Source organism: Nannobrachium achirus, assembly GCF_963921795.1.
Source record: "Nannobrachium achirus genome assembly, chromosome: 21".
Lineage (NCBI taxonomy): Eukaryota > Metazoa > Chordata > Actinopteri > Myctophiformes > Myctophidae > Nannobrachium > Nannobrachium achirus.
In genome coordinates, this window is record NC_137828.1 from 16,682,305 (window position 1) to 16,710,088 (window position 27,784).

The window sequence follows — 27,784 nt, forward strand, 5'->3', positions numbered from 1 at the left end:
GTAGCAGGATGGGAGACGCTTCCCGGTTTCTTCATTATGAAAAGACGGTGCTGCGCTGGTTTTTGTTCCCGACCTGTTCGAAAAACATGAAGTCCTGCAGGGTGAAGATGAGGAAGAAATAGAAGAACAGGCATCAGAACATTTTGTGCATTTTATTTCACAGATTGTATCCACAAGTTTCCGCGGGAGTTTACTGGAGACTATCAGGACCAAACTTCCGGGTTTAACAGCAGACATACAAGCTCACGTCGCGTCGCAGATGCAACCCGTTGTGAGCTTGTAAATCGGCGGCGGAAGATCGATGCATACGTTTGCGCAATGCACTATGGGGCGTAGGAAACTCGTGGATAGTTCTTGGATAAACAGGTCCAAACGGCAAGATCCCAATATTACAAATATCATTCAAGAGATATTGTTTTACCACTTAAATCTAATAACATGTGTTGACTGGGGTCCCCCAAGGTTCTCTAGTCTACTTGGTACCCTCTTTTTTCACTCCACAACAAATGTCTTTGACAAAAATAGCAAATGTCCACCTATTATAACATTCCCAGAAGTCGTTAAGGTTCATGTGGTTAACACTTGGGATGCCAAAAACGTCCAGGAACGTGATAAGGATTACCGCGGTTCAGCGCCACGGCCCCGTTATCACGCCCAGGGACGTGTTAACTGGTTACCATGGTAAAAAGGTGCTGTGGCGGCAGCTGGTGAGCGAAAAAAACAAAAACAAAAAAACGTTATGATGCATCTTGAAAGCCGTGCCCTGCCGGTTCCACTTCCTCATTCACATCCATTTTATCTGGTTTCGGTAAAATGGCTTTTTCTCCCTTCCCAAATCGCTCGTTTGGTCAAGACGGCACCATGTTCTATGGACTATATCTGAGTCATGGATCGCCGCGGTTGTATTTTTTCTTCTCAAGACGTTGAACGGCCGTGAACGGGGACCGCCGCGTGCAAATCAAGTAAAAACAATAGGAAAGATACATGGCCGTTAATCTACATGAGTTATGGCAAAGCCCAAGTGTTAAAAACAACACACAGACTTACAATGAGGAAGCAGGCTCCCATGAGCACGGCCTTCATTTTGACGTCCATGTCCAGAGGGAACTGGATACCAAAGTTGTCAGTGTCTGTGAAGACCTCTTTCAGAAGGCCGCTCCACTGCTTGCTAATGCGACCAATGGGCTCGCCTCCATCTTTCCCCTTTAGCTGCAGAGGAAGCACAAAGACAATCTCTTCCACAACAAAGTTTGTCACCCACTATCGTAACACTGCAGTGTTATGCAAGTATGAAGACACAGACAATAGGTCTTTTTGTTAGGGTCCAGAGGGAACAAGATTAGTTTAGTTTTATGTCATCTATTCAGACTGAGCAAGTTTGCAAAAGACAGTACATCATACAAAAAAGAGCTATAATCCTCACCTCAAAATTGACATCCCCGCAGCAGCTGCAGGCGAAGCAGGGTCCTTCAAGCTTCATCAGGGTTTTCTTTTCGGCATCCTGGATGGAGAAGTGCGGCTTAAAGGGGTGCCAGTCCTGTTTCACATAGCCTACGGTTGTGCCCGGTGGTGCTTGCACCTCCATCTACAATACACACACACACACACACACACACACACACACACACACACACACACACAGACACAGACACAGACACAGACACAGACACAGACACACACACACACACACACACACACACACACACACACACACACACACAGACATACCGGTACATGCTGAGATCAAACACGAACACATAATACAAAGGGTGCATAATATGTCTGTCAATTGTGGTAACAATGAACTTAGACCCAAAGACCCAAATAAAGGCATTACAAAACATTAACTAACGGTGCTCAAATTTGGATGCCGCAGGGGTTAGGTAGATTCCGTTCATTGTCTTTCCAACAAACACAGTTCCAACGAACACAACTGGCCGTGTATGCAGGTGGGAAGCATGTCAGGGAGTCCAATCTCTGTCGTTGCAAGGGATAGTGGGGGAGCCTAGACTACACGTATACAGATATTTTCGTTCTCCATTTAAAGAAAATCTCTGTCCACACAAGCGTATATCTGAACACACGTACGGGCAGTCTGTGTTAAATTCATGTAAAAAAAAATACAATGTTCAGAAATGGGCAAAAGTAGACCATGTCGTCCAGCCTTCCATTTTGGATGGCAATGATGTCTGTGTAACCCCGGAGCTACAGTGAAAGTAAAACAACCCTATAAATACACATGAATTTACACACGTGTCACATGGAGCAGCTTGGATGAGTGACCAGTGAACCAATGTCCTCTTACTGTCTTCTAGTAAGAGGACTGTGAACTATTGCCACGTTGTCTTTGAACCTCATCTCAGCACCATAACAATCAAGTCAAATATTTGTACTCTGATATCAAGAAGTGTTTGTCAAGGCCTAATGCAGGGGTTCCCAAACTTTTTTGTCTCAGGGCACCCCATAAATATTTTTTTAATCCGAGGCACCCCTACATTATAATTTTCACTCCCAGCACTTATAGCATATCGTCGTTGTCGGGTGGAAACCTTGTATGTCCAAAACCATTCGTTTTGTATTTATCACCTATTTTCAATCATGCACAACTAGCACATATGACCCGCACACCATCTTACACTTAGCCAAAGCACTCCTTTTTATTTAATAATAATGCAACGTTTCGGTCAACGACCTTCTTCAGGCATATCTCAGAGATATGCCTGAAGAAGGTCGTTGACCGAACCCAGGGGTGCCCCGTCACCCACTTTGAAAACCCCTGGCCTAATGAATAGTCAGGGCAGGGTTGGTGCTGAATAAACAATTGAATTATGTATCTCTAGGCATGCTTAATAGATCTATAACTCTCTTAACTCACTTCTCTCTCACACGCTACACTACACACACATATGGGGTGAAACAATTCAATGATCAATGATGACTGGTCAATTCAATGATTACTGGTAAAAAACTAACCTAGCCCAACCCTACCCTCCCCTGCCCCTTCTTTGTATATACTGTTTGTTTAGACTTACTGTTTTCTTTTTTGTTTTTCTTTACATATCTACTGCATAGTACTGTGTTCTATTTGTCTGTCATTCAATGTTATATGAGATACTTCAATGGTTTCCAGTGGAAATAAGCTTAGTCTTTTCATGGATCTCCTTTTAGTAGACCTTTTACCAGTGAACTGTACCGTCATGAAACTGTACCTTTTCCTATGCAAACTTCTAATAAAGTCTTCAATCAATCAATCAATCAAAAGACAGCTAATCAAACAAATCAAATAATTGACGATAAAGGACCCGAGGGTGTATTGTTCCATGTGGGAATTTGGTCCTTATGTCTTTCTGCCTGTGTCTCTTTTATGGCCATATATGGAGAGCCCTGGTGACATCATAGTATTGACGTTATAGACTGGCCACCAAGTACTCTGACAACAGGTATTGTATTGAATAACTGGAGGGGCATGCATTCCCCACAGGCATTGTGCCCAATGAGAATTGTTTCCAACGGGCATCAGCCTAGTTATTAGGGATGGTTATCTTTCACCTTTGAATCGATACGATACCTTTTTCGATACCTGGGAATCGATACGATACCCTTTTCGATACCATTTTCGATACTTTTTATTTAAATTTAACTTCAACACGGAAAGAGTGGTGACTCGCTGGCTGCTGCGGTAGAGCAGAGGTGATGATGATGATGATCACACAGTGTGGCGGAGTGGAGAGTATATGTTGGATAATCATCATAATAATAAACATTATAGGCTATTGTCGGCCATTTTCCACAGTAACGAGTGTAGCCTACTAAAGCAGTCATTAAACTCTCAGTAGCCCAACTGTTACAGATGCGACCAGCCAGGGGTGCGTTCCAGAGTATCGAAACGAGGTATCGTTCGTTTTTACGTGAACCGATACACGATAGTATCAACGTCATGCGATCGATACCATTAAAAGTATCGCAGACGATACCCATCCCTACTTGTTATTGCCTTATTTGACCTTTTATGGCCTAAATTAGTCACAGCACACACCCGCACCTACAGTACCTCTTGCAGGCAGCAGGGGCAGCAGCAGGAGGCGCAGCGGAAGGGTCTTATGAGGCGGATGACCTCTCTGTCCATGTTATCCTTGATCTTCATGTCAAAGCTCCGCAGCGCGCCGCAGCAGTTCCTGGTGCAGCAGTCGTTCTGCTCCTTCGCCTTGTAGATCTTCTGGCCCAAGCTGTTCTTGATCTCATACTTATTGTTCGTCTCAAAGCCGATGAACGCTGAAGACGAGGGAGACAAGAATCAAGCCATTTACCATGAGAGGGAGTGGGTTGTTGGCTGATTTACCACTGTTTCAGGGTTGTACCACGAGCCGCAGCACAGTTTCGGCCGCAAATAGAGGCTGGTCGCTTCCAGAAAAGCATATAGGTTCAGAGAAAGGGGGCTTTAAAGTTGGCGGATTGCATTGGATCCAATGGAATAAATCGGCGAAAAATGACGATAGTACGTTCGCTAGTAAACATAGGACGCCCACGACCATGGACCACCTACGTTTTCAGCTCATGCCTGTTCAGGAAAAAAGCACTCTTTCTCCCCGATTTCTACATGTCTTAGTTTAACTACATTGCGTTCTTCATCTTCTTCTAAACATGAAGTCTGTCATTGTTTTAGTTGGGGAAAGGTGTTCCGACTCTCAAAGTCCCCGGATGCGTTGTGAGGCGCATTGATCTCGGAAACGTGCCTCATTTGCATCACAATGCATCCGGGGATTCCATAGAGTAGAGTTGTCTCATTTACCACTCTTTTAAGCCAATCACAATCCAGTATTTGAACACGTGACTAGAAAAAGTGGTAGAAGGCGTTCTTTATGATGAACTGGCCACTGCTTTCACTGTGTTTTCCCGATCGATGCCAGGTTTTTGGGTCCGATAAGACCAGATCTGCTATCTTGTGCTACATTTTTTAAACCTTATAATGACATGCTATGTTGGTGTGGCAGGGATTGTACCTCTAGGTGTGTCTTTAGCAGGCCAAATCTAACAAAGTTCTAGGAGGACAACATTATTTTATTCTCCTATACTCCCACTAGGTGAGCTACTGAAGCACTGTGTATAGCGCTGGAGTGTTTTACCACCAGGATCTCTGTCTGTCGCCTTTTCTGGCGACAGACACAGTGGACAGTGTGTGCCATCTTTCTCCAATCCATGACTGAATTGCCCTGGGCGTGTTTGTAGCCGCTCAGAGAGAGATTATCCTCAGCCAACCTTTCTTCAAAACTGTCCATAGTTTGTTTCTGACAGACAGTGCTGGGTTAAGAAGGCCTGACTTCAAAGAGGTAGAGCCTGCACACCAAAAACGGTAAACGATACTTCTTTATTACACAATTGACTGATTGTTTTTGATCTGTGTGGATTCTGTGGAATCTGTGGCTGTGGATCTTCTTTTCTTTGTTTTTATTGACCTGCAGAAGCACAAGAACGTTTCTGTTCTGGAGTATGAGTAGGAAGTGGAAGGGAAAAAGGAGACAGCAGAAGGAAATGAAATTGGAACAGATAAGTGGGAGTGGTGGAGAAACCAAAAGGAAGGAAATGTATAAATATCTTAGGATTAGGATGTGTGGTGGCAGCGTCACTTTATCACTCTGATTCATTAACAAGAGGGTTAAAGTTGGGTGCTGTGACCACTGCTATGGAGGAGAGCTGTACGAGACCAAGAGAAAGCCAGAGAGGATGGGCTAACAAGCTTTACCTTCTAGGAGCTCCACTTTTTGGTGGATCAGTATCTGGTCGATCTAGAACACGAGAGAAAGGCAATAAACAAACGAACCACATCACATCCGTCACCCAAAAACACAAGCCAGTTAAATCGAGATACAAGACCTTGTACTTCCAGCCTACCTGTGTGAGGTACTCCAGCCCTGGCGGTACGCCAACAGCGATTGCTGCTGCAGCTGGTGCAGGAGCCGGGGAGATTCCACCCGGGGGCCATCCGTATTCGGACCCTGGCACGGGACTTTGGCCTGGGCCTACAGGGCCTGGCTGATACATTACTGGTTGCTGAAAGCCCACACTTCCAGACGGGGGCATATTCGGGTAGGTGCCTGGGTAGACTGAAGTAAAGACAAGAAATTACTTCAAAACATTATCCACATACCCGCTAAAGATGAACATCAACAACCCTCAGTGGGAACATCGGGAACATCTTTCACTGGAGTTAAGTTGAATATTTTCATAAAACTATTTCATGCACACTGCTCAACCCAATGAATGCAAAGCCATTATTAAGACAAACAATTTATCAAATAGTGTCACACTAGTTGGTTGATGGGCATAGTGTCGTAACTTGACCATTGTTGAAGATACATATTTTACATTACTATTGTTGTGTAATATATTAAAAAAATGTGTGTGTGTGTGTGTGTGTGTGTGTGTGTGTGTGTGTGTGTGTGTGTGTGTGTGTGTGTGTGTGCATGTTCCTGTATCCATGCTTATTTGCAAGGAAACATCTGAAACATTTGCTTGGAAGCACCTCTGAAACTACTTGTTATTCATACCATGTCTGAACTGGCTAGCGAACATTACAGTGCAGAATGTTCCTGCCTACAGTGAGGTACAATAGAAAGGTATCATAAAAGTTATACAAATAACAACATACACTACAGTGCACATGGCTATCAATTCCAACAGCAAGAAGAAAACAACACAAGTCATGAAATCTGATACAGTATATGAATGCATAAATATTAACCGAGCTGACAACAAACAAATAAACACTTCTACGGGGGGAAATATTTTACTTCCTAGATATACTTATCTTTTCACAACATACCACAGTAGTCAGCAATGGGTTTATTTGATAATTTTGACATGAGCTTTAGCTTGAAACATACTGGATATGTATTCTTATTTGCAGCAAAAGCAGTTTGACAGCAAAGAAATGTCATAGTAGTCATGTTGTCAATGACTTGCTCATTTCAGATGCTAAATTGACAGCATCCGCCTTGAGGTTTGACTTGTTCTGTGTTCCTTTCCTCTACAGTAGCCTATATTCTCATTCCAACTCTTCCTGTAACTGTTGAGCTTCCACAAAAAAATATTCCACCCACTACTTACTTACTCCCTGTAATCAAGTGAACCTAAAACTAGGCTGCTGGTTACCATGCAGGGACGTGCTGGCCATTGGGAAAAGCGGGACAACTCCCGAACGGACGGTTCATTCCCGGCCAGTCCAGGCCGGCCATTAGGAAAAAAATAAAATGTCGGCCTTTGTTCCATTTTGGGGGCTGGGCGGCCAACAAAGTAAATCGTCACTGTCGGACAGAAACCTTGTATCTTCAAGTTTCAAATGTATACATTTTTTTGCAAAGCAAAGCCCTGCTTCATTATACAAGGCTGTTTCACAAAAGTAGTGAAAACAGCGGATCTACAAGCACACAACGCCTCGCGGTGCGAGGCGTTGTGTGCTTGTAGATCGGCTGTTTTCACTAGTTTAAATATTTTTTAAAATGATAAATACAAAACAGACGGTTTTGGACATACAAGGTTTCCACCCGACAATGACGAAATATAACTCATGTACAATAATTGTCCCACTGGCTTGTCACTTGTCATGATCTGAAATGGCAAATTTTTGAGTAGCAGCAGCGCTATAGAGAGAGATCTCTCTCTATAGCGCGTAATGAGGGCCTCTCCAACTCTTTTTCCCGGGCTGAATCAGGGGCCCAGCATGTCCCATGCTTGTATCTTGACTATGTATGTGTATCTTCACCCTCCACAGACCAAATATTTGTTTGTCACATGTGGATCGGACAGAACAACAATGGTCTCTAACATCTATCTGCTAACCTACTTTGGAGGTCATTTGACCATTTAGTAATGACAGAATGCAGCCAATAAAATCTCACTGGCGCTTCCTCGCCAGGACTATGAGCACTCGGGGGTGGTTAGCCTAGCCTACAGTTTGAAAGCTCAATGAACAGAATGAAAATGTTGCTAAATGAAACCAAAATCTTCAAATGAAGACTATGTGAGTCTCTCAAGTAATAATAATAATTGAAAAACAAACTGATAACAATAGTTAAGCCGTACACGATAGGGAGTTCCAATAGAAAAATATAAGCCTCGTGTACAATATAGGCTCGAAGTACTTGCGAGCGTACACGCCCCCATAGTTATAATGGGGCGTGTACGCTTGCAACTGGGTGTCGTGTACGGCACCTGTGCCGACTACAATTTCCCAATGGAGGGCAGCAGAGAGCCATATGTACACAGGCCCTAGATGGTGTACACGACCAGTAGTTTTACATGGACCCTCAGAGGGACACTGTGGGCTTATCAAGTGGTCCGTGGTGGTTCTCAAAGTGAGGTCGGGGGACCCTCAGAGGGACACTGTGGGCTTATCAAGTGTTCCGTGGTGGTTCTCAAAGTGAGGTCGGGGGACCCTCAGAGGGACACTTTGGGCTTATCAAGTGGTCCATGGTCGGTTCTCAAAGTGAGGTCGGGGGACCCTCAGAGGGACACTGTGGGCTTATCAAGTGGTCCATGGTCGGTTCTCAAAGTGAGGTCGGGGGACCCTCAGAGGGACACTGTGGGCTTATCAAGTGGTCCGTGGTCGGTTCTCAAAGTGAGGTCGGGGGACCCTCAGAGGGACACTGTGGGCTTATCATGTGGTCCGTGGTGGTTCTCAAAGTGAGGTCGGGGGACCCTCAGAGGGACACTGTGGGCTTATCAAGTGGTCCATGGTCGGTTCTCAAAGTGAGGTCGGGGGACCCTCAGAGGGACACTGTGGGCTTATCAAGTGGTCCATGGTCGGTTCTCAAAGTGAGGTCGGGGGACCCTCAGAGGGACACTGTGGGCTTATCAAGTGGTCCGTGGTGGTTCTCAAAGTGAGGTCGGGGGACCCTCAGAGGGACACTGTGGGTTTATCAAGTGGTCCATGGTCGGTTCTCAAAGTGAGGTCGGGGGACCCTCAGAGGGACACTGTGGGCTTATCAAGTGTTCCGTGGTGGTTCTCAAAGTGAGGTCGGGGGACCCTCAGAGGGACACTGTGGGCTTATCAAGTGGTCCATGGTCGGTTCTCAAAGTGAGGTCGGGGGGCCCACAGTGTTCCTCTGAGGGGACACGGCACAGACCGTGTACACGAAGGGCAGGAGCAAGTGTTCAAGTCCCATAGAATCTATGGGAAATGTACACAGGCGTGTACAAAGTCACCAGTAGTTTTACATGAACCCTCAGAGGGAGACTGTGGGCTTATCAAGTGGTCCATGGTCGGTTCTCAAAGTGAGGTCGGGGGACCCTCAGAGGGACACTGTGGGCTTATCAAGTGGTCCATGGTCGGTTCTCAAAGTGAGGTACATCCTCAAAGTCCCTCCTTCCCAAACAAAGACGAACCAACCAAGGGTGCACAAGGCAGCGGTGTGCGATGGACTAGAAATATCCATTTAAAACTATTGGTCATGTACACACAAACTAAAGGTGCCTCCACACCGAAAATACTACAGGAGACTTGTTCAAACTGTTCATAGACTGCAAAGAACTGCAAAGAACTGCAAAAAACTAAGCACATTGAATTTTCCAGCCGACTGTACGCAGACTGTAATTACTGTACTGTTTTGCGCATGCGCACTGTGTTGCCATATCGGCTCGTTACAAGCGACTTTGATCCTGTTTTCCTATAATGTTGCTAGTTGTGGGTTACTTTTGTTTGGGCATGTTTCTGAATTGTAGTTGCTTATTTGGCCTTGCTTTCAACATTCTTTTAGAAAACAGCTAATGTAATAGAGCTCAATAGGTGAAACTGGACGCTCCTTTAGGCTTTGTTTTCATAGACCTGGTCGCTTGTTTAACTCACAGAATCTGGCAACCGAGGAGCAGAAGCGGAGATGCTTCCTGTCCGGTGATTTTTTCTCCTCACACCAAAACAACACACATCACTATTACTAGCGTTGCCTTGGAGTTGATTAGTATAGGAAATTGAGAGTTGAGATTGTGAATATGCTATTTAGTTAAAATATGCAACGGGAAAATGTATCTGGCTTATTTAGGCTTGGTTTTGCTGCAGCAGTAGCAAACTAATGGTCCATTACAACTCGCTAGAATTCACCGACGTCCAGGGGCGACTCTACAAAACTGAGCAAGTCCAGTTTTCCAGTTCTCCGTCGATAACGCTCCCGACCCGCTGCCGAAAACCTACCGATGAGCTCCCGTTCGGCAACAGACGCTTTCCGCGGCCTTCCGCCGCCGAATCGTCGCCGAATCTGTGCGGTTAAAAGTGGCCTTAAGGCTCCTGTACACAGTGTTTGGTCTCAATTGTGTGAGCAGCTAAAGGGCAGACAATGGCCTAGAACAACCTAATGGTGCCTATTAAGACTCTAGTACACCCTTTGGCCTCGACAAGCCTGATCATCCTACTATAGCTAGTACCCCCCTCACCAACTTTGTGCTCCCACTTGATAAGCCCAGTGTCCCTCTGAGGGTCCCCCGACCTCACTTTGAGAACCGACCATGGACCACTTGATAAGCCCACGGTGTCCCTCTGAGGGTCCCTTGACCTCACTTTGAGAACCGACCATGGACCACTTGATAAGCCCACAGTGTCCCTCTGAGGGTCCCCTGACCTCACTTTGAGAACTGACCATGGACCACTTGATAAGCCCACAGTGTCCCTCTGAGGGTCCCCCGACCTCACTTTGAGAACCGACCATGGACCACTTGATAAGCCCACAGTGTCCCTCTGAGGGTCCCCGACCTCACTTTGAGAACCGACCATGGACCACTTGATAAGCCCACAGTGTCCCTCTGAGGGTTCCTGTAAAACTACTGGTGACTTTGTACACGCCTGTGTACATTTCCCATAGATTCTATGGGACTTGAACACTTGCTCCTGCCCTTCGTGTACAAGGTCTGTGCCGTGTCCCCTCAGAGGGACACTGTGGGCCCCCCGACCTCACTTTGAGAACCGGCCATGGACCACTTGATAAGCCCAAAGTGTCCCTCTGAGGGTCCCCGACCTCACTTTGAGAACCGACCATGGACCACTTGATAAGCCCAAAGTGTCCCTCTGAGGGTCCCCGACCTCACTTTGAGAACCGACCATGGACCACTTGATAAGCCCACAGTGTCCCTCTGAGGGTCCCCCGACCTCACTTTGAGAACTGACCATGGACCACTTGATAAGCCCACAGTGTCCCTCTGAGGGTCCCCCGACCTCACTTTGAGAACCGACCATGGACTACTTGATAAGCCCACAGTGTCCCTCTGAGGGTCCCCGACCTCACTTTGAGAACCGACCATGGACCACTTGATAAGCCCACAGTGTCCCTCTGAGGGTTCATGTAAAACTACTGGTGACTTTGTACACGCCTGTGTACATTTCCCATAGATTCTATGGGACTTGAACACTTGCTCCTGCCTTTCGTGTACACGGTCTGTGCCGTGTCCCCTCAGAGGGACACTGTGGGCCCCCCGACCTCACTTTGAGAACCGGCCATGGACCACTTGATAAGCCCACAGTGTCCCTCTGAGGGTCCCCCGACCTCACTTTGAGAACCGACCATGGACCACTTGATAAGCCCACAGTGTCCCTCTGAGGGTTCATGTAAAACTACTGGTGACTTTGTACACGCCTGTGTACATTTCCCATAGATTCTATGGGACTTGCACACTTGCTCCTGCCCTTCGTGTACACGGTCTGTGCCGTGTCCCCTCAGAGGGACACTGTGGGCCCCCCGACCTCACTTTGAGAATCGGCCATGGACCACTTGATAAGCCCAAAGTGTCCCTCTGAGGGTCCCCGACCTCACTTTGAGAACCGACCATGGACCACTTGATAAGCCCAAAGTGTCCCTCTGAGGGTCCCCGACCTCACTTTGAGAACCGACCATGGACCACTTGATAAGCCCACAGTGTCCCTCTGAGGGTCCCCCGACCTCACTTTGAGAACCGACCATGGACCACTTGATAAGCCCAAAGTGTCCCCCTGAGGGTCCCCGACCTCACTTTGAGAACCGACCGTGGACCACTTGATAAGCCCAAAGTGTCCCTCTGAGGGTCCCCGACCTCACTTTGAGAACCGACCATGGACCACTTGATAAGCCCACAGTGTCCCTCTGAGGGTCCCCCGACCTCACTTTGAGAACCGACCATGGACCACTTGATAAGCCCACAGTGTCCCTCTGAGGGTTCATGTAAAACTTAAAACTATTGCCCGTGTACACAGTGGTTAATCGCATGTGCAAGGATCTACAGAGCTGGCTGGAGCATGGAGCAGCCTGGTGGAGTCTGGTGCAGTCTACCCTGGTCTGGCCTATTCAAGCCAGATCTGGACAGTAATGGCCTGGTGGAGTCATCTAACTACCCCCTTTCCCCGGTCTATACTCCTACTCGGCAGGACTGGGCTGGACTTAGGTTTGCTGGACTCTATTGGGCTCTGGGGGGCTGTATTGGGCTCTGGTGGGCTGTGCTGTTCTGTGCTGGGCTCTGTTGGGCTATACGAGGCAGTACAGTACTAAAGCCTAGACATGTTCATGTAAAACTATTGGCCGTGTACACAAAGTCATGTAAAACTTGCCCGTGTACACAGTGGCTTTTTCCTTGACCTTGCGAGTTAGGAGTGTCGTAGAGACACGAGACCGGGTTTGTTGGATTCAGCGTCAAAAAGTAAGTCAGAATATGTGTCTTTTATCCGAAAGAATCCCACTGAGCATTTTGAGGTATATTAGTTGCCTAATAGTGGTGTTTTTATCTTCAACACCACGTGTTGAAAATCAGTGTTGTAAAGGTCTAGATTTGATATTTTTTGCTAGTTGTTTAGTCGGCTATATTTACACGGGTTGCTACACTAGACCACTATTAGTCGGTTACAAAAAGTCTACATTTCGCCGTTAGCGGCCGTCGAAAGTAGTGAAAAGAAGGGCGACGGTGGGATTCGATCCAGCGATCTCTGACACTCAAGTCGGCGACGCTATCCACTCAGCCATCAATGCTGATATGATAGTGAAGACTTTCTGGCCGAATTAAAAGGTGACATTGCCCACCTGTGTTCATTTTAGGGTAGTGCGCATTGTTGAGGAAACTACATGTATTGGGCGCCTAATAATTATTTTGTTTAATCAATACGTATTGAATGATTTGGCGGAGGCGGCGCCGCGGCTGTGTTTGACTGTGTGTGTTGCTGTCAGAAATGTAATTCAGAGTAGCACGCTGTCTGGACGTTTCCACTTTACAGTGAGTGACCACACACAATCACGGTAATTAATTAACACTCTACCGGCTTACCGCGCCTTACCAAGGATAACTTTTACATGGTCTAAAGATAGTCGTTGAAAAGCTGTATTTACAGGGGGCACGGTGACGCCTGCTGTGACTTCTCTGTCGAGGTTGGGCCGCCAATCCCTGTCCCCGTTTCCCTGAGATGTCTTAGAAAAAGGACCAAACAAATCTCTCGCGCCTCTGACAAAACGGCCAATCTCGGCGGCGCGATCGTTGTTTCCCTGGACTTTACTGGAAAACGGACCAGCTGCGGGAATACCAGCAATCAAGCAAGCCCCTCCACCTCCAGAATCAACAGACACTCAGCCATTCTTCCGCGTTCAGACGCAGAAGCCAGCCAAGGAATAAATACAAGATAACGTTTGATTTTGATAGATTTTGACACTTTGTCAGCTTGTTCTTTTGTCATTCTATGGTCTAGTTGCTGTGGCTGTTAATGTGACCCTATTTGGAAATCATTTAGCTGTTCATTGCAACGAGGAAATGTTTGGCTATTTACCTTTCTCATTTGGTTGTCATGGCCTGCTGTATGTGATGCACCGGACTCCTTCCGAAATACACAGACTGTGTGGGCATCATTTTAATATCCAATTTGATTGACTGATCATCATTATGTTACATGCTTGCTTTGATTATTTATGGACCGCTGGTCCGCTGCTGCTGCTGCATGCATCTTTGCAAAAAAAAAAAAAAAAAGAAAGACACTGGTTTTGGTTACACCCCGCACATCACCCCTGGAATTAATAATCCCTGCTGCATAGCTAAACTCAAATTATTGTATTTGTGTAGTCTATTTGAGAAGCATGAGCACTTTATTTATAGCATTCTAATAAAACCGCAGGTGGGGTTTCCTTGCGCAAATTTGGGTCGGCTGTCTTCGCACGATTAAATAATGAATGACTGCTTGTTTCTGCCTTCAATTCAATTATAAATAAAATCAAACCAACCACTCATTCAGTTAATACTAATACCTAGTCCTAGAATACCTATATAATTAGCAGAAGTGATAGAGTGTCAGTTCATTGTGTCAATTCTGTAAATAAGATGAGTCTATTCAAATAAATGATTTGTGTGGCATGCCATTTTGCTCCATCAGTTTCATTCATTAATTGCACAGCAAATAAAGACATGATTACTAACGGGACACGGTCATTGTCATGCTGGGATTTCCAAAGAATGAGAAGACCTTTTTTTATAGCTTAAACCAAACCATTGTTGAATCAAACGGTGGAGTCTTTCTTTTTCTCCGTGATCGTGCGCGATGCGCGGTGCGCCACACCAAAAAAACAGAGTTGCAAGATACCAACGCATTGCGTCATGGCCTGTCGACAGTTTATACATCTGTTATTTTGGACACATGGAGAGATTGGAGACGGCAGCGCATCAACCCGACATTTCATTGAATGACTCCAGAACGCAAGTAGGCTAGATTACGGTTAATAATAGGCTATCTATAGAATAAGGCTACAAAACACTTAATAGACTAATTGATTTATTTCTGAGCTAGTAAAACACTTCATAGGTGTTTCCTGAATCTAAAGAACAATCAATGACAACAGCTTCTAACAGAAATAGTGTTTTTATTGGTATAATACAACGCACCAAATGCAAATGATCACGCCATGGTTTAACCATATCATAATAAATAGCCAAACATTTCATTATGAAATGTAACAGTATAGGCCTATTTAAACCAAACAAAATATAGTCTGACAGCAATAAAAAGCTATAGTAAAGCCGGGTGCAGGATAATGTTGATCGCCCCATAGCTGCTTCAGTTCCCAGACCCTGGTCATTTCTCAAGCAATTGCTCTTATTCAAATTTGTATTTATTCTGTGAACTCTCTATTTATTTTTTGTATGACATGTGATGTTGTTGTTTATCTCCCTTTCTATTCATGCTATCAATCAAAAATCACGCCTGTGGCTGTGGCGCTCTGGCGCGCCATGGACATAATAGGCTACCCGTTGTCTTTATAAAGAAATATATAGCCTATAACCCCGATTGTAATAACAGTGGTCAGTAGGCCTACATGCAGGCTATAGTTTTGTCTGTTAAATTATGTTTTATTTCAAGACTATAACAAGCTACAGTAGGCTATATGGGTCCAGTGTATAGGCCTATATTATGCCTCCTCCTTGCGTCATTTCACCCGACCGCATAGCCTATCCATACATGATTATGTATTCATATTGTTTTAAAACAAGCGAACACATTTAAGAAATTACATATAAAAAGAATAAGAAGAGGCCTCGTGAAAATATCCAATCTACAAGCTCACAGCAAGTGAAGAGCGTTGTGAGCTTGTAGATCTGCTGTTTTCCCGGCAGGGAAAACTTCTAATCAATTTGTGTCGGATATAAATTGCGTCTGCTACGGTAATTGGACAATATTTAGGTGGTTGTCAGAAAGAAACATTCATGCATGCACCGTGGCGCACGCACTGTAAGTCACCCAGATAAATCTCTCGTTCTTTTGATTGATTACTTTATTAGCAGTTTGCATATTAAAATCACAGGGACAGGGCAGTAACATTACTTCAGATAGTAACATGTCATGTTAATGTTAATGCATTATGGTTACGTTATGGTATAGGCTACAAAGGCTCTGTCTGGATTCGATCTTGTTGACTTGTTATCCAGTGTGTGTGCGGTTTACTCTGATTGGCGGATCGTTTCATTTTCTGTTGCCGCAACCTCGACAAACACGCGATGGCCTTGGCGCAGTGGTTAGCGCTTCGCCTCACAGCTAGAAGGTCCTGGGTTCGATTCCCGCCGGGGGACGCTGTGGGCACTGGCGGCGTGTTCCTCCTCCGCGTCATCAGCGCCCACACCCTAGGTGGGGTTGGCGATAGGGCCTTTCTGTGTGGAGTTTGCATGTTCTCCCCGTGTCTCCTAGGGTTGATACCCTCACAAAAACATGCACGTAATCCTGGTCTCAATAATGCCTCCCCCTGGCCAGCCGGGGCGCCTGATGGAGGGGAAAGGAACTGGTTGGAATAACGTGTTCCTTCCACGCGCTACGTCCAAACCAGGGAAATCTCCACTGTCAGGTGAAAAGAAGCAACTTGGACTCCTCATGCATAGAAGGAAGCATGAGGTCAGTCCGTTGCCTCCCCAGGTTGGCAGAGGGAGAGCAGAGCCCAGGATTACATAGGCAATTGGCACTGGGTGAAAAAATGGGTTACAAAATTGTGGGATAAAAAAAGAGAAAAGAAAAAAAGAAAAGCTGTATTTAAAACGACTACACCCAGACCGTCCAGACGTATACCTTATAGTGATGAATGGCTATTAAAATAATTTTACACCAATATTTGGCTATCAGTTCTGCAACGTGAAGTTGTTTTTTTAAAGAATGTTTATTGAAATATGGATTAAATCTAATTGTCTAAATTCGGTGTAAATATAAACGTTGATAAGGCGACTATAATTAGTTGGCTAAATCTCGGCTAGATCTAAACTATACTTAATAATGATCAACGGATATTATAATTATGTTAGTCCAATATTAGGAGATCAGTTAAGCACCTTACTGTTGTTTTTTTTAATAAATTGTTATCGAATCATGGAATAAATTGCAAAGTATATTTTCGGTGTGAATATAACCGGAATCTAGCCGGGTGAAATTAAGGCTAAAAAAAAACTAGTCGTGTGTAAAAAACGACTATTGCTCAGTGGGATGTGTAATCGTGTTGGTGGCGTGCAAATTTCGTGTCTTTTTCGCAATCATAAAGGGTTAAAATTGTCGGAGAGACACGAAACCCATTCCATCGGATCAGGCATCCTTCAAATATGAAAAGTGTTTCCTGCGTAAAACAAACGGATTTCTTTAGATTTTTTTATTGATTTTAAGGACAAAAATCCGGGTTTCGGTGTCTTTTTCGCAATCATAAAGGGTTCAAAGTGTCGGAGAGACACGAAACCCATTCCATCAGATCGGGCATGCTTCAAATATGAAATGTGTGTCCTGCCTGAAACAAAACATATTTTTTTGATTTTTTTATTCATTTTAAAGGAGTAGTTCACCCCCAAAATGACTTTTTTTCTATTGATTACTCATGCCATGGAGAGTAGAGTTCAATAATATTTTTAGTTTTTTGTCACATTCCTAAGACATAAATGTGATAACAATAAATTTACCCCCATTCATTTCGGATGGTGACCCGTTTCGAAACGGGTCACCATCCGGAATCAATGGGGGTAAATTTACTCAAATCAATTTTTTGTCTTAGGAATGTGACAAAAACCAAAAAATATTATTGAACTCTACTCTCCAAGGTGTGACTAATCAATAGAAAAAAATCACACCGGTGTGAAGTGGAGCTGTGTGTGTGTGTGTGTGTGTGTGTGTGTGTGTGTGTGTGTGTGTGTGTGTGTGTGTGTGTGGATCATGTGTACCGATTTTTGTGACATTTGAAGAAAATATGTAGGAAAAGGAGCAAAAAGTGTGTTTTGGAGAAAATTCAAGATGGCGGAAAATCTATCTTGGCGCAAATGGGCGTGGCCTATATGGGGAGATGCGTCATGACCCAAGGAATCCAGGGAATTTTTTTTTTTAATTTTCCGACCTACGGTTCAAGAGTTACAGGCCAAAACGTAAAGTGGGGTGTTATGGCGCCACCATGCGGCCAAATGACACAATTATTTTTTATTTAATCCTTGAAATCATTATGAACCTCCTCTCCAAGTCTTGAAACTCTAGCCCCTATGGTTTGCGAGAGACAAATAATTGAATGTGAGTTTTTGCGATTCCCATTATAAGTCAATGGGGAAAATTAATTCACTAATAAATTAATATCAATTAAACTATAGAACCTTTCTCTTAGAAAAGTAATAGCCCACGATTCCCGAGTAAGCCGTTCGATTTGACATATGGCGCGAGTGTGTGGTGGCAAAACTGTGGGACTAGTGGCGTGCCGAAGTTTAGGAAGTTCAGGCTACATACAGACAGACAGACAGACACACAGACAGACAGACACACCCACACGGCCACGTATAGGGAGCCTGTGCTTCACACAGCTCCAAAAAGTCATTTTGGGGGTGAACTACTCCTTTAAGGACAAAGGGCCTGTTTTGACGCCTAAAACGACCCTTTTCCTTGACCTTTCGAGTTAGGAGTGCCGTGTACACAGGATCTACAGAGCTGGCTGGAGCATGGAGCAGCCTGGTGGAGTCTGGTGCAGTCCTGTCTACCCTGGTCTGCCATTACAGTCACTGTAATGGCCTGGTGGAGTCATCTAACTACCCCCCTTCCCTGGTCTATACTCCTATTGGGCAGGACTGGGCTGGACTTAGGTTTGCTGGAGTCTATTGGGCTCTGGTAGGCTGTATTGGGCTCTGGTGGGCCGTGTTGTGCTGTGATGGGCTCTGTTGGGCTACACGAGACAGTACAGTACTAAAGCCTGAACATGTTCATGTAAAACTATTGGCTGTGTACACAAAGTCATGTAAAACTATTGCCCGTATACACAGGGGTTAATTATTATAAACACAACTGTTCAAGTGTGGAGAGCTACAGAGCTGGCGAGAGCCTAGTGCAGTGTTCCAGACGGATCCAGCCTCATATACTCCCCTTATAAGTCAGTGGTTCAACTATGGGACCCCTAGAGGGGTCTCCATACTCCCCTTATAAGTCAGTGGTTCAACTATGGGACCCCTAGAGGGGTCTCCAAATGATCTTGGGTGGTCCCAAATGTTTAGCTTAATGTGAAACATTGTTTTTCCACTCAACAGTGTACAGAGGCTATCTGCACATTTCTAAAGAGACAATTTAAGGACTTTTTAATACTTTTAAAATGATAAATTAAATATTAGGGGCAGAAATTGTGAAAATATCAGATCTACATGCTCACGCCGCCCTGCGTTGTGAGGTGTTGTGAGCATGTAGATCTGCTATTTTCACAAGGCCGTGTTTTACAAAATGTAACGCCTCAACTCTTTGTCCAAACAGTGAGGCATTGTGAGCTTGAAGATTAGCTATTTTCGCCATCTGTTGGAACCAAGTCAAATAAATGCAAGGCCTACAATTCTCTGTCTGTCTGTCTGTCTGTCTGTCTGTCTGTCTGTCTGTCTGTCTATCTATCTGGCAATATCCTCAGGGTGTCCAGTCAAAACACCACAAAACTGACATTCAAGGAGTAGTTCACCCACAAAATGACTTATTTTTTCAATGTATTACTCACGCCATGGAGACTTGAGTTCAATAGAAAAAAAGTCACTTTGGGGGTGAACTACTCCTTTAATTAAATGTTTTTCTTCTCTTCACCCACACCAAATGATCACCACTCTGTTTTGTTACACACGTGTGGTTCTAAAGATGAAAGAAAAATGCAGGGCATTCACAATCCGGCTAATTAAACAACAAACAAATTGGAATTATCAGAAATATGTTAGTCGCACGCATACTGTACCAACAAAACACAGTAAGTCCAAATGGAAAACAAATACTCTTGCACTGATCTGAAACATATTCTCTCCCAGTGAACTTGACTGACCAGTGAACAAAGACAGACTGGTGCCACTCATCAAGCAGAAGCCACTGATCAAAAGAAGGCACTAATTGACCACACCTGGCTTGGTGGCCTGAGTGGTGTAGTATAGTGTGTTGACAGCAAGGCTTATGCAGGCCAACCTAACTCTGTCCCTGGCATGTGCGAGGTGCTTGTAGATCTGTGAGGTGCTTGTAGATCTGCTGTATTGGGTTTTTTAACTAGTTTGAAGTGTTGGTGCCGTGCTGTGACAGCTTGAAGCAGGGATGGCTCCCCACAAACCCAATTGTGATGAAAAATATTTATGAAATAAATAAATGGAATCCATGGAGGGGTGGAGGTTGTGGATTGGCAGGCAAGGAGTGTGTGTGCAAAGTTTGGCATTGAGTAATATGCTGGCTGTGTACACATGTTCACAGCGGTGTCAGTTCAGGAAAGGCTAAGGTATGGCAACATGACTGGTGTCTTGCAAGACACCAATCATGTTGCCATACCTTAGCAACAGGCACGATGAAAAGTACATTTAATTATTTCCCCCCTGTAGCCAAGGTATGGCAGCTGCCATAGCTTGCCATACCCAATTGACGCCCCTGCATGTTCACCTCCAGTAGGTTGGGAAAGTAGCCTGCCACCCTGTGGAAATAGGCTTGAACTGCAAGATAGGACCCTAAAACAAATAAAATGGAATAAAAAAGCATCCGTAAGACGGATGGGCGAACAAGTGGTGTCCATACGTAGATGGGGTCCCAGAGGACATGTAGAGGCCACCCCCTTATTTTTCACGCCCACAGGATCCATATGGTGGGCCATGGAAATTTGGTGCCGTACACCAGCAATAGCACTGGTTGTCGTGTACGCAAATAACGATAGGGGTAACAACACCAATAATAATAATAATAATAAACTTTATTTATGCATCATTTTACTTAAAAAAAATGATTTAAAAGAATACACTGAGGTAGCTTGTCTGATCCCAATGGAAGTTTATTCCACAACTGCGGAGCTCTTAAAGGACAACTTTAGTTTTTTACAACAAGGGTTCATATTTTAGATTATAATTAAAGAATATAAAAAGATGAGCGTTAAAATTATTTCATTTACTTCTTTCTATTGTTTTAGAGATTCTTATTTCATTGGTTGGGGGCATGCGTACACGTGCCTAAATATGTCATATGTCATGAAAAGTGATGACTCATCACTTTTCATCAGTAAACCATCATTTTCTGGGGCCATTTTTAGCTCCTAGTTTTTTGCGCAAAACAAATGCTTGCAATGGATTCAGCATCATGACAAACCCCTAGCTAGACCCCTCACATCCTACTTTTTTCTGGGTATTTTCCTCCTGTATAGAAAGTCGATGGGAGCCCAACTTGATTTGCAGTGAGCAGATCATGGTAGATTTTTTATCCTGGCTGGTAGACCTAATTTCCTGTCAGAATCAGTTGAAAAACTAAATAATACAATTTTGTCCAACCTGAGTGTATTTTTTCCCTAGATTTACTAAACTAACTGGAATTCCTTTCATATTTCATTACGTTGGGAAGGGGAGGGGGCCCTCCAACGGCTTCAAGGAGGGACTAGGCAGGAAAAAGTACAGGTCATTCAGGGAGGCTGTTCATTCACTATAAATGAAAACGTAAACTGGAAACTTGCGGTGAAAGCAATCGTCACAGAACCTATACTTAGGTAATTGCGACCGTAGGTCGCAGTTACTTGCACTCCTATACTATCCAAACCTCCACCGGCTGTCAGTCCGTCCGTCCTTCCGTCCCTCAGTCTGTCACACGTCACACGTCACACTTTTGCCCTGCTCATATCTCCGCAACCATTGCCCCGATCCATGCCAAATTTTGCACACACACTCCTTACCTGCCAAAGTACAACCTCCAAGGACCCCCGGAGCTCCAGGGACCCCCAGGTCCCTCGGGGACCCCCAGATGTAAAAAATGACCAAATGTGCAAAAATTACCAAATGACCACCCCAACGGGGCTGCTCACGGGGAATTCCCAGGGACCACCGACTCTTGGTGCTCCAGAACGGATGCAAATGTGGTGACGCCCCCAGTGGAGGACCCCCTCCACTGCAGCTCACATAAAATGCCGTAACTCGGGCTAGGAGCGTCCGGGAGAGCCAGGGCCGGTACCTCTTCGTCCGCCAAGGCGGCGCGGAGACCCCACCCCTCATTTCTCACATGGCCCTCTTCTAGCGCCACCATGAGGCCGATTCTTGCAAAACACATTTTTGGACACTGCTCCTACAGATTTTGCCCTAAAATCACGAAAATCACTACACAGTATGTCTACACTCATCTCATCAACATGGCTCTGTCCCATTTAGCGCCACCTGCAGGCCGATTTTTTAAAAGACATTTTTGGACACTGCTCCTACAGATTTTGCCCTAAAGTCACGCAAATCGCACAGTATCTCTACAGTCATGTAATCAAAACGCATCTGTCCCATCTAACGCCACCATCAGGAAGATTTTGGAAAAACAATTTTTTGCCCTATTTGTGGAGATAAGCGACCTTATCTCCCGATTAGGGAGTCTTACTGGTATAATCTGTCAATTATGTGAATTATGAATTCTGCAAGCATAACATCATCACTGAGATAAATATCCTCATTCTTCAGCATTTCCGTGGCTGAATTGTGGATAAGCATGTGATTACATTGATTTTTCTTGTATTGCAACCGTCAGGTCGCAGTTACTATCAAAACCTCCACCGCCTTTCTGTCAGTCCGTCAGTCAGTCTGTCATGTCACGTCACGTCACACTTTTGCCCTACTCATATCTCCGCCATCGTTGCCCCTATCCATGTGAAATTTTCCACACACACTCCTTGTCTGCCAATCCACAACCTCCACCCTTCCAGGGACCCCCGCAGCTCCAGGGACCCCCAGGGACCCCCGCCAAAAAGCTAAAAAACAACTAAATGACATCATTATCCCCATCCATGTGAAGTTTTCCACACACAATCCTTGTCTGCCAATACACAAGCTCCACCCTTCCAGGGACCCCCGCAGCTCCAGGGACCCCCAGGGACCCACGCTAAAAAGCAAAAAAAACAACCAAATGACGCCCCCAAATCGGCTGCTCACCGTGTTGCTCTGCCACAGACAAAGAGATGTCTACACACACATCTCATCAACATGGATCTCCTCTTTTCTCACATGCCCCTCTTGGTTACACCCCGCCACTCCGACATGTCTCCTTTCCGACATGTCTCCATTCCGACCGACACTAACCCTATCTCTAACCCTAACCCTAAACTTAACCCCTATGGGAGTGTCACTGTCGCCACTCCGACAATAAGAAGTCAATTTCGGAGTGGCGACATGTCGGAATGGAGAGCGACTCCCGCCCCTCTTCTAGCGCCACCATGAGGCCGGTTCTTGCAAAACACATTTTTGAACACTGCTCCTACAGTTTGTTTCCCTAAAATCACACAAATCGCTACACAATATGTCTACACTCATCTCATCAACATGGATCTGTCCCATATAGCGCCACCATCAGGCCGATTTCTTTAACACACTTTTGGACCTAAAATCACGCTGCGACCTGACGGTCGCTTATCTCCCGATTAGGGAGTCTTACTGGTTATTACATACTTTTAACTGAAACCTTTTTGCTTTTAGTACAGGAAATAAATCCAAGATCTCAATATTCCACTAACCTCATAAGTCTTGTCAAAAATCCATGATGTGATATTAATGTTTAAACCCTCTAATTTTTCTCATGAGATTCTCATACACTGCACACCAGCACAATTTAGCTGGATGGAAAATTAAGGTGCTGTTAAACACATCCATCAACAAGTTTCAACCCTTCAACAAGATAAGCTGTTCTCTGTGCCTTACGGGTACACATTATTGTGTATCATTATTTTATGCTTTAACTATTGAAAAATAGCAGATCTACAAGCTCACAGCGCAGCACCGAGTGCCGCGCTGCGAGCTTGTAGATCTGCTATTTTTGAAAAATCGTGAAAATTAGAATTTTGACCCGATTCTATAAGTGTCTTTTGAATTCTTCTAAGGTTTTTTGAAAAACCTATGTTTCTATGTGAGCAATCTGGCCAGCCATCGTCAAAGAATATGTCCTTTTCACTTTACTGGAGCTCAGTTAGTCTGTTTTTGAGAGACTGCTATGTCAGTGGTTCTCAAACCTTTTCATGTGAAGGACCCCCAAAATTATATTTATTTGGCCACAGACCCCCATCTCAAAATATTTAGTTGCAGGGACCACCCAGAAGCAAAATTTGAGTTACAAACGTTCGATTTGAAAATACATATATTCAAAGATTTGCACACATTTTCACGACTTTTTCAAAAATAGCAGATCTACAAGCTCGCAGCGCGGCACCGAGTGCCGCGCTGTGAACTTGTATATCTGCTATTTTTCACTGGTTAAAGCATTCAATAATTCTATGCCTAAATGGCTTAATGGATTCTATCTAGTTCTATCTAGCTTTCAATCATTTCTGAAATCTAGTAGCTGTACTGTGTAGACGTTGCTTACCAGGGGCAGACATGATGAAGTTAGGTGGAACTTTTCAGCAAAACAAATGGAAAAGAGGTCGCAATTCCTCCCTTGTTCCCTCCAATGGTCCAACCTCCCCACCGGCTCTCTTTGGAAACCTGGAGGAATGGGAGGAGGGGCCTTGTGAAAAGCTATAAGCAACAAATAAGAGGAATAAAACATCAAAAGAACCAATGATTTATAGCAGCCATCATAGCCTACATGTGGGTCAACACACCCGATGCAATAAAATACTCAAGGATAAATTACACTTTGGTCCTCATAAAACCATAAACGTTTACAAGTTTATCAACATAATATTCAAGCCAAGCAAGTCCATAAGTCCGGTTTGTCTTGTTATAGGTGTGTAGCTAAAGTATGACGGTAATGATGACACAGTAACTAAACTACTGTGCCTAGAGTGTAGTGAGTAGGAGTGAAAGGGCACATATTTGTTCTTACAAATGTTCATGTTTCATTCATGTGGAAAGTGGGTGTGGTGTGGTGTGGAGGGAAGCCAGTAGGCCTACTTTTACTTTACTGGTGTATTTCAACATTTCTGTACTTTTACTTCTATTTCACGACACCTCAGATGCAAATATTAAACATTTACTCCACCACAATTGTTTGACAAATTTAGTTACTAGTTACTTTGTAGATTCTGATTATTATTACAAAACACACTGAAAACCACTTCAGCCTTATATAGCCTATATTTTGGCCATTTGAAAATAGCAGATCTTTTGATCATTCTCCACAATGAGTACTTTTACTTTTAGTCTTTAAGTATATATTGATGCCGATACTTTTACTCAAATACATTTTGAATTCTGGACTACTTACTTTACTTGTAAAACAGAGTATTTCTGCATTGCAGTATTGATACTTTTACTTAGGCCAAGTACAAAATATTACTTTTTCCACCACTGCTTATTCCACTATCTTTGATCTACTTTCCTCCAGCACATGCAAACCTCAAGAGTCAGACATAAACTACTGTAAACAAAATATAAAAGCGATTAAGTTAACACCATTCTGGACGTTTATGCACGCATATGCAGCCTCGAAGAGTGACATAAATAAAATAACTGTGTCCAAAATATGAAATAATTTATTTTCAACGGATTCAGAAGGAATATTGTTTACACAGACATTTGCGCCCGCCCATTTCCCTTTAACCATGTTTACAGTATAGATAAGATACACGACGGGCTTAAAAGCTTACCTCTGACGTAGTTGTGGGCTCGCCTGAAAGGCGAGCACACTTTAGATATTGTCATTATTTATCTATAAGGCAGGCAGTCTAGTGGCACCTTTCTACTCCTACATACTTACACCGGAAATCGATATTCAAACATCAATGTGTTCAGCTTACTGTGGCGACGTGTGCTATTACTTTTTACAACAATCGGCCAAAGGGTGGCGCTGTAGGAAGCCTTCGAAAGTGCACATTTTGAACAGGTATAGCTCATGCTCTGTTTGACGTACAGCCACCTGGACACACATATGCGTCTCCTCATGCTGAACAACTTTGACACTCTGACTTTTGACCTCTGACCTTTAGATCTCCCACCATTTTGAATTATATGAAAAACAGTAAAAATCTATCTCCTCCTGGGATTTTCGCGTTACGCGCACAAAACTTTTTTCACATGAACTTTGGACCAATATGGTCAAACTGTGTGGTCGGATTTCTTTTAAAGTGAAACATAATGTTTTAATAATTCAATGAATATTGCAGTTATATGCAAATTATTCTTCTGCCTCTAAATCACACATACAAAGTCACACGTTCATGGCATTTGGCAAAGATGTAGAGGGTTAGTCCAAATATCACTGAAACCAATCTTATTCCAATCGGCCAAAGGGGGGCACTATACGAAACGTTTGAAAATTCAAACTTTAAACTTAAATAAGTCATGCCTCGTTTCGTTTGAAGACATGCAACTTGCTTACACGCGTGCCTTGACTCAAGTGGAAGACATCTGTGTCTTTGTTAAGCAAGCTCCGCCCTTAGATTTTCCTTCATTTTGAGACGTTTTTATCCTGGGATTTTTGCGTCACGTGCACGGAACTTTTTTTACAACTTTGGACCGATATCTAAAGATCTGTCAGATCGATTTCTTTTTAAATTGAAACATTCTTTTTGAATAATTCAATGAATAATGCAGTTTTATGCAAATTATTCTTCTGCCTCTAAAACATACACGCAAAGTCAAATTTTCATGACGAAATAGTGTAGAGGGTTGGTTCAAATATCACTGAAACCAATCTTACCCCAAATGGCCAAAGGGGGGCGCTATATAATTTTGAGCAATTTGTAAAACGCTTAAACCCATTTCTAGCCTGGGATTTTTGAGCAATTTGCATGAAACATTCTACACGCAATCTAAGGACCTTTATCTAACATGCCTATGAAGTGCACACTTTCTTTTTAAATAATATTAATAATAATAAATATAGCTGCAAGCAGCGATTAAAGTGGCCAAAAACACCTCAAATCATGAACACAGCCTGCTTGAAATCTTGCAAGCACTTTCCCACTAGGTCAAGGTACAGATGCCACCCTTCTCACATTGGCCTGTTATAGCGCCACCAGCGGGTCAACTTTTTTATAACACATTTTTGGAACAAGATGCCTCAAATCATGCATGCAGCGTCCGATTGCGTCAGTAACGCCAAAGAGAGCACTGCCTGCGATCTTGACATTTTGTACTTTTATAGCCATTGTTTTTTGGCTTGAAGCGAGCACACAATTGTTTCGAAGGAACAATATTTTCTAGTTTGTCTCAAATTGTTGCTGAGTTGGACAAGAAAAGAAAACCCCGAACTGAATCCGTCACAGTCGAAGTGTAGTGTACATTAATGTAACCACATTTTTGCCTGCAGCGGTCATGTCACTCGATCCTTCCTACTAAGATACTGGGATGCCCCTCCCCCGGCAGCCATTTTGAGAGGGTCGGGGGATATATACTAGCTATAGTAGCAGGGCTTGACATTAACTTTTTGAGGCACAGTGTCATCTGGACAAGTACATTTCCCATTCACTTGTCCAGGCACAAAAGTAACTGGTCAATTTGCCATTTCAGTCACTTTTTTCCCCTTTTTTTTGGGACAAATAAATAAGACCTCCTTGGCCCCCTCCACTCCACAGTCCTGCTAGGAGCATCACAGAAAAAGTGAAACCAAAAGCCACAAGTATATTTAATTATATTTAAATCTTTATCCCACGATTTTGTAACCCATTTTTCACCCAGGGTCAAGTACATGTTAATTAACTTGTTCATAAGGATTTATAGTTGTCCCGGACAACAGGCCAAGCCTAATGTCTATGAGCCTTTCTGCAGTGCAAAAAAATCAAATAAAAAATAAAGTTGAGCCTCAATGCAAGCGTAGTAGCTATAAGGAACATTTTTAAATGTACTTGTGGCTTTTGGTTTCACTTTTTCTGTGATGCTCCTAGCAGCTTTGTGCTGTATAGACTATGGACTGTGGAGTGGAGGGGGCAAAGGG

The 27,784-nt window shown here is 44.0% G+C and overlaps 1 protein-coding gene across 1 annotated transcript; it reads right to left on the minus strand.

The window, feature by feature from the left end:
- Window positions 1-16: 16 nt before the first annotated feature.
- On the minus strand, window positions 17-24,392 carry LOC308307071 (phospholipid scramblase 1-like). Its single transcript, XM_080752186.1, has 7 exons — window positions 24,272-24,392; window positions 5,890-6,101; window positions 5,741-5,783; window positions 4,052-4,272; window positions 1,424-1,585; window positions 1,048-1,209; window positions 17-94 (listed from the first exon to the last, which is right to left on the minus strand). The coding sequence occupies exons 1-7, from the start codon at window positions 24,282-24,284 to the stop codon at window positions 35-37; spliced, it is 873 nt and encodes a 290-aa protein (XP_080608312.1). The 5' UTR covers window positions 24,285-24,392; the 3' UTR covers window positions 17-34.
- Between the last annotated feature and the right edge of the window lie 3,392 nt (window positions 24,393-27,784).